The 8,172-nt window shown below is 51.3% G+C and overlaps 1 protein-coding gene across 1 annotated transcript in view; it reads left to right on the top strand.

Moving 5' to 3' along the window:
• The window catches only part of GJB2 (gap junction protein, beta 2, 26kDa), a 5,051-nt gene extending 453 nt beyond the window's left edge, over positions 1–4,598 (top strand). Inside the window, exon 2 of the mRNA XM_010851175.1 lies at positions 2,464–4,598. Coding sequence (XP_010849477.1) covers positions 2,486–3,166 — 681 coding nt within the window. The 5' untranslated portion in view covers positions 2,464–2,485 and the 3' untranslated portion in view covers positions 3,167–4,598. The remainder of the gene's footprint in view (positions 1–2,463) is intronic.
• Positions 4,599–8,172: the final 3,574 nt, after the last annotated feature.

Below are 8,172 nucleotides of genomic sequence, written 5' to 3'. Positions count from 1 at the left end.
GGGAGCGGACAGGTGCGCGGACTCGCCCGGGGTGTTCGCGGCTCCTCCGGCAAGGCTGGCGCGGCCGCCGGGCTCTTCACCCGGAGCCTCCGGTCGCCGGAGGTTTCGCTCAGAAAGAAAACGCGGTCTCGGGCTTGAAGCGGAAGCTCAACCTGCAGGAAGCTGACCTTCCGCGGCCGAGCGGGAGCCCAGCGGCCGGCATGGCCTCTTTCCCTCGCCGAGCTCGAGTTCCTAGCTGGGCTTCCAAGCGCAGTCGTGGGGGCGGCTTTCGGGGCGCCGGTTACACACGGGGAGCCGTGCTTCGGGGCTCCCCCGCCTGCCGGGGCCCAGGCCTCACCGTCCTCCCGCATCCTGAGAGCTGACCCCGCGCCCCCCGTCTCTAGATGCGGTGACAGCCGCGTCCCCATCCCCTCTTTGAGTCGGGGGCGGAGTCTGTGGAGACAAGGGCCACCACCCAAAAAGTGAGGGTTGAGGAATTAACGGGTGAAGGACTCCTGGTGACCTTTATACAACCTGCGCCTCACCCAGCAGCAACCCCCCTACCCCCCGACAAGGTCGCCCCTCCGCCCACCGAGCAGGTGGTGTGGACAGGTCAGGAAGGGCAGGGGTCAGTGCCAGGATGAATGTTGAGAATGCTTTTGTCCGGCCTGGTCACCAGGCCAGCCCTCCTCTCCTGTCACCCTGTCCCATGGGGTCAAACTTTAATTAGCTCCTCTGCCTCAGGGATCTTTGGACAGGAAGCTGCCGCCCAACCAAGAGCTTTTACAAAAGGACAAGGATGGAAGGTTTACTTTCCACTTTGTTTTCTGAACATCAGCCACTGGTTGACTGGTTAAAGGAATGCGGGTCCTGAGCTGGCACCCACCCACCCCGAATCTTTAGCCAGATGCACTGATACAAGTCACACGGGCTAATTCAGAGAGTGTCCTGTTGGCCCTTAGTAAATGAGGCCGAGAAGTGGAGGGTCTGATTTCACAGGGATGGTGGTCACGCTGCCGGCCAGGACGGGCCAGCTCAGAGGAACTCAAGGCCTCCAGGCCATCTGTGTTCAGGGTCAGGGCTGAGCCTTTTCCAGGTGACATTTCCCTCTTTCAAGCCAAGCTGCCCAAGTGTCTCAGTGCTCATAGCTCTCCTGTCCTGACTTTCTCGTGTCTGGGCTGCCTCCTCTGAAGGAGTGGCCATGGATGGTTCAGCCAGGCCTGGGTGCCCCAAGCAGTGCCCCATAGGCGGCTGGGTGATCAGACTGCACACCCCCCCTACCCTGGCTACTCGGGAAGTCCAGCGGGAAACAGGACCCGACTTGCTCAGAATAAGGAGAACACTAAGCTTTTAAGCAAGAAGAAGCACTGAGAACCAGTTCGGAAGGTGTAGACACAGATTACTCATCAGATTGTGTGGAGGGTGGAGCCTTGTTATAAGAGGCTTGATTGAGACAGACGGGTGTGACTGCACGTAAATGAAGACAGTTCATACCCTGCGATGAGAAGGCCACCAGCTCCTGGAGGCGAATGCCCGGGCTCCCCAGGTCCTCTCCAGTGAGCAGCATGTCACCTCCCAGCGTCCACATTGACCCTCAATACCGTGAGGGTGCCTGCAACGGCCAGTCCCTGGGGACTCACTGAGTTAAGCTTTTATTTATTTTCTTACGATGCACCTCTTTAGAAGCACGTCTAAATTAAAACCATAGCCACAATAAAAATGTACCATCTGAACAGTTTTCAAACCTGAGTACTGACTGACTGGTCAGTCCCAGCAGGACAACGAGAACCCCAGCCCTCACACAGAGCGCACACAGAAACCCAGGCACACACTGGCTCTTCCCTGAGGAAGGACCGTTTCTAACTGGCTCCCTTTTGTACAGGGAAAGGAAGTGAAACCCATTGGGAAATGTTAAACATGAATTTTACCCTTGGGGACAGTCATTTCGCCACTGCATCCCATGTCCAGAAAACTGAAATAACTTAAGGAAGGAGGTGCTGTGTGGAGACATGGCCTCTTGGCCTTGAAGGCGAGGTTGGCCCCAGCAGGCACGAGCCCAGAGTACCATCCAGAGCTGGAGGCCAGCAAACACTTGGGAGTGCTGAATGCTGCTGGAGGGTCAGGGAGACCCAAACGGGGTGTCTGCTGAGGGTTTGGTCAGCACACCCAGGGCCCTGGGTCAGTGGGCACATTTGCTGGGGTGCTCCCTCCCCACCCCACGAGTTCATTGTGCTGAAGGCTGGGTGCGTTACTGGGGTGAGTACACCCCTCTTTACTAGAGAACAGAGAACGCGTCCACGGTCGACTGCCTGCTGCACTGCAAACCCCATGGCAAGCCTGGTTGCTCTTGTTTCCCCTTGTTGAGGGAGGCTGTGTAAGAACTGGCCCTTTGAGATGGCTGGTTTATGGGCCAGCCTCTCTGAGCCTCCCCAAGCTGGTCCCACATGCTTACCCCGTGTTGTGCTGTGTCGCTCTCTTTTCCAGCACAAGCCGCCCAAACGAGACGATGGACTGGGGCGCACTGCATACGATCCTGGGGGGTGTGAACAAGCACTCCACCAGCATCGGCAAGATCTGGCTGACCGTCCTCTTCATCTTCCGAATCATGATCTTGGTGGTGGCCGCCAAGGAGGTGTGGGGGGACGAGCAGGCCGACTTCGTGTGCAACACCCTGCAGCCTGGGTGCAAGAACGTGTGCTACGACCACTACTTCCCCATCTCGCACATCCGGCTCTGGGCGCTGCAGCTCATCTTTGTGTCCACACCTGCCCTGCTGGTGGCCATGCACGTGGCCTACTACAGGCACGAGAAGAAGCGCAAGTTCATCAGGGGAGAGATAAAGACCGAGTTCAAGGACATTGAAGAGATCAAGAAGCAAAAGGTCCGGATCGAGGGTTCTCTGTGGTGGACCTACACGGGCAGCATCTTCTTCCGCGTCATCTTCGAGGCTGCCTTCATGTATGTCTTCTACGTGATGTATGATGGCTTCGCCATGCAGCGCCTGGTGAAGTGCAATGCCTGGCCCTGCCCCAACACGGTGGACTGCTTCGTGTCCAGGCCCACAGAGAAGACCGTCTTCACAGTCTTCATGATCGCAGTGTCTGGAATTTGCATCCTGCTCAATGTCACTGAGCTGTGTTACTTGCTGATTCGATTTTGTTCCGCAAAGTCCAAAAAACCAGTGTAACTATAGTGGTCATCGTGTTTAGATAGAAGAGGAGTGCGATCTGTGCTCGGCCGTGGGGCACAGTCAGCCGGTGGTACCCCCCACCCCGCCCCGGGTACAGCTCGGCTTCAGGGCCACCTTTGACCCCCTCCCCAGTAGATCGCACATGCAACCCCAGATGCCCCTAGAGGCTGTGCCCCCTACCCCACCCCTGAAAGTGTCACATTGAAGGCAGACTCAGAGCCTCTGCCACTTTTCTCTAAAACCAGTCCTCGTGGGGCAAAGCTGGCCCTGGTGGCCATGCCTACTTAGGCAAAGGACATGGCATTTGTCTCCGTTTCTTTGAGGAAAGGAGAGAAACGCCAGGGCCTGAAGAGCACAGAGTCTGGTTGATCCACTTAGGGCTCTCTTTGCCATTTCCCCTGCATTAAAGGTGAACACAGAGAATCTTGGTTCTTTTATTTGCTTTGACGTTTCAGTCCTCAACAGTGGACGCGCTCCCTAATGCTTCAAACTCTGTTACACGTTTTTTAAGTGAAAATTTAAAATATGACGTGTTCTTTTGATCTGCAAGGAACCATTCATTATAGGTTCCTCTTATTTCAAAGGCTCAGATTATGATATGTAAACGGGGTATAATTAGATGCTCTTGTTGAATTTAACTATGGCCTTTCAGGTGTGAGTGGTTTACACTGCCCCCAAGAGGCTGTCCATTGTGTGACATGTGGTGTATGCTACAGGAACGCATTTCAGCTTCCCTCAGTGAAACAGACTAGGGCTTCTAATAGTTGGCGATGGCTTCTAATAGCAAACAGCCTCGTTTCAAAAGCTTAGATGTGATTTTGCATGAGGAATGAAGACTTTATATACCATGAGTTACTACCAATGGTGGGGTGGTTCAAGACACCCTGAGCTTCCTTACCATGGTGCCTTTTCCACTCCCACGGGTAGAATGCTGACTTACAGAGATTGCTTGGGACTATTTTATTGCCACAGTATGATTTAATGGTGCAGAAGAAAATGGAAAACTGAGGGGGAAGGGGCAGTAACTGTTTCTAAAAAAGAGGTGTAAAAACTAGACTCTAAATTCTGACAATTAAAAATGAGTTTCATCTACTTCAAAGGTTTGTTCACTTCCCTTTTCAGCATCCAGGCTTTTAAAGTGAAAATAGATTTAATAGACATTTTTTTAAAAGTAGAAACTAGGGTTTAGATAACTATTTAGCAGTTCTATAGGACAGACAGAATCCTAATATTTTCATGATGCTTGACATGGTTTCAAAAAAATGGTACTCAGTATACTTCAATGAGAGTAAATACTTTACTGTTGCCAAGAATAGTTTATAAAAACATTTTGTAATAATACATAATAGTTTAAATTACATACTTGTAATTAAAATAATTTTGTAACATCTCATATATCATTTAAATGTTAAAATATAATTGATTCATATAATGGTTATTTAAAATCTATTACAGAATGTGTGCTAAGTAGCTTCAATCACGTCCAACTCTTTGCAACCCCATGGACTGTAGCCCTCCAAGATCCTCTGTCCATGGGATTCTCTAGGCAAGAATAGTGGAGGGTTGCCACTCCTCCAGGGATCTTTCCAACCCAGGGATGTGCTGCTTGAATCTCATGTCTCCTGTATTGGCCAGCAGGTTCTTTACCACTAGCACCACCTGGGAAGCCCTTTGAATAGAATAGAATAGTAGCTTCTAATTTCATCTATAGCTGGTTTTGTAAAAGTATATGAAAAATTTCATAACACTAAATGGGTAAGTTACCACTGTGTCTGTCTGAGACTCTGGGATCCTTCTGCCCAAGTTACGGAAAAGCCTGTGTCACCAGAAAGATAGTTGGGGAAGGAGACAAAAGGGTTATTCCTGCCCTATGCTCACCTCTAGTGGGTTCCTGAGAAATACGCACAGTGTGGGTGTGGACAGGCTTTGCTGCTTGGAGGATGCTGAGCTGGGGTCATGTGACCAGGCTGGCTCCTAGAAGAATCATTTAAAGATGTTAAAATGTTATTCACAGTCAAGGCTGGCTGAGCCATGAGAAAAATTCCATCAGGTGTCTTTTCTATGGGGTTTTCTATGGGGTTTCATGTCCATTTGTGTGCAACCAAATTGGTCTTATCACCTGCCTTCTGTTCCGGGAGCACCTTCCAGTCCGTGTGTGTGGCCTGCTGCCCAGCGCACTCCTGGGATGCCAGAAACACCCAAGGTGGTCAGAGATCTCATCCAGGGACCTGAAAGCGCTTTACACATTGGTAATTACAAGTGTGTTTATGAGGAACCATACGCTCCTTTGTTGCTGTTTAGCCTCTGAGTCATGTCCAACTCTTTGTGACCCCCTGGAATGTAGCCTGCCAGGCTCCTCTGTCCGTAAGGTTCTCCAGGCAAAAATACTGGAGCGGGTGGCCATTTCCTTCTCCTGGGGATCTTCCCGACCCAGGGATTGAACCCACATCTCCTGCCCGTTAGCAGGCAGATTCTTTACCACTGAGCCACCTGGGAAGCCCATATTATTTGTAGACGGGTTTAGAAGGACAGAAAGCAGTCACTTTTCCTCCAGATGATAGAGAAGGGATAAGAAATGGTCCCTGGCCACCTTCCAGGCTGCCCTCCACACAGCCTGTTACAGGAACATGTGACTTTTTAAATAGATGCACTCACAAGCTATGAAGATTATGACTCTTGGGTATTAAAAGACTGGGTCAAAATAATTACAGACGACTACTGACCGCTTTTAAGAGTTTATAGACAGGTTTGGCCTCATGCCTGAAAATTAGAGCTTGAACTCTAAAAACGATCATCCTAATATATATCTCAAGCCACTCATTTCTAATTTGTTGTAGGTGAAAAAAAGCTCTACTTTTGTGTTATTTGTGGAGAGTCCACCCAAGTTCCCTGTGTCAGGTTGGCCACAGCAAGCCCGTAAGAGGCAGTGGGAACAGCCCAGCTGCTAAGGCTTTCTTGTTCAGGGTTTATTAGGACACCTCAACCCTTCCATGCATGGGCAGCTGTGGGCAGGTAAATCTGGGTTGAATCAGGAAGACGGAGGTGGGAATCTGGGGGTGGCCAGGGCCTGAGCGGTCCCTCACGCTGTCCCTGACCTCAGGGAAGAGCCTGAGGAGAGGTAGGGTGCTGAGGGGTCTGTCGTGGGTACAGGGAGCTCACTCACTTGTCAGACTTGGTTCCTCATCTTAAAGCGCCAGCTGAACAGTATCTGAGGGTCACAGAAACCCAATAAGATAATTTACATCAAAGTGTCCACGCAGCAAAGCGCTAAGTGATTACACTTGTCTCTGTTTTCCACCAGGTGGATCCCAGGCTGGGGGGTGGATGGATGGGGTTCTAGAAGGAATGACCCTCCCGAAGCTTGGGGAAAGCGTCCATTTACTCAAAGCCTGAAATAAATACAATTTGGGGGGGCAGGGGGTGGACTGGCTGAGACCACCAAGAAGGGGAGGAGAGGCTCTGTTACCCTGCACCTGGAGAAAGATCTCGAAAGAAAAAAGCTTTGATTCACATTGTTGGGTCACTTCACACCTCCTTCCGAGTTACCAAGTGCTCCTGAGCTGGGGTGGCCACGCCTCCTCCGTGTGGGGGCCGCAGCTCAGGGCAGGAGCACAGCGGGGGCGGTGGGGGGCTCGCAATTCTGGAGCTGGGGAGTTACTTCCGGAAGCTGGCAGCCTTTTCACCCTGCACCGGCAGGGCTGAGGGGCCGCTCTGGTGACACCGCCTTTCGTTTCTGCCTGTCGCTAATTATTTATCTACTCAGCCAAGATTTACAGAGCGCCAACTGAGCACCAGGAACTGTTGGGCAACAGGACTGGGAGCAAACAAAATACCAACAAATACCTGAAGATGAGTGCACTGGAGAGAAATAAGCGGGAAAGAAGTGGTGCCAGGGGCCAGGCGGTACAGCGTGCCCAAGGGGAGGCCTCTGGGCTGGGGTGACGCCTCCTCCAGGACACCTGCTTCCAGCATCTATCCTGCCCTCTGCTGGACCCAGAGGAGTCTGTCTGCCTCTCGGGAACCTCCCGTCACCAAGAACATGTCCAAGTTCAACCCTAACTTCATTCTCCAGCCACATGGGTCTGCGTTCCCGTTAGCAGACTCTGACTCGTTTATTCATCACGATGAAACAGCTCCTGTGTCCGGATCCACCAGGTCCAGGAAGAGAAGGAACAAGACAGGCCCCGCCCTGTCCTCTGCCGTGGAGCCCCGGTTAGTCCCCGCCCAGGTCCAGCAGCAGGGGCTCTTCCCAGTCCTCTGAGCACAGATAGCCCGGCCACAGATGGACGCAGCCTGTGGCTAAAGCAGTGGGATCTCGAGTTTGCTTTTTAACAGCCGCCCCATCTTTCCTCATGATCAATCAAAAAGGCCAGTGATGTGATGTATGAGATTGTGAAATTAATATAGAAGTACATTGGCTTTGAGATTAAATACGGAAGCAAGTCCAGGTGCAGGTCTCCTCTGCAGCCTTACTCGATGTCCGTATTAACCCGTGGATGCAAACCTGCCCCAGAGGTCCTGCACTGCAGATATTCACACACAAACCCGCACAGACGCACACGGCCATGTCGGTCTGCTTTTCTTAGGTCATTTTCTCTGTGATGGTGTCTCACTCAGTAATACGCCCCAGAACTCTCTCCAGGTCTGTGTGTAGCTCCTCCTTTTCCATCACCTCCACTAGCTTTGTTCGTAGTGATGCTTCCTAAGGCCCACTTGACTTCACATTCCAGGATGTCTGGCTCTAGGTCAGTGATCACACCATCGTGATTATCTGGGTCGTGAAGATCTTTTTTGTACAGTTCTTCTGTGCATTCTTGCCACCTCTTCTTAATATCTTCTGCTTCTGTTAGGTCCATACCATTTCTGTCCTTTATCAAGCCCATCTTTGCATGAAATGTTCCCTTGGTGTCTCTAATTTTCTTGAAGAGATCTCTAGTCTTTCCCATTCTGTTGTTTTCCTCTATTTCTTTGTATTGATTGCTGAAGAAGGCTTTCTTATCTCT

The sequence above is a fragment of the Bison bison genome, unplaced genomic scaffold (genome assembly GCF_000754665.1).
Source record: "Bison bison bison isolate TAMUID 2011002044 unplaced genomic scaffold, Bison_UMD1.0 scf7180017864299, whole genome shotgun sequence".
Taxonomy (NCBI): Eukaryota; Metazoa; Chordata; class Mammalia; order Artiodactyla; family Bovidae; genus Bison; species Bison bison.
This window is presented reverse-complemented; position numbering and strand designations above follow the sequence as displayed.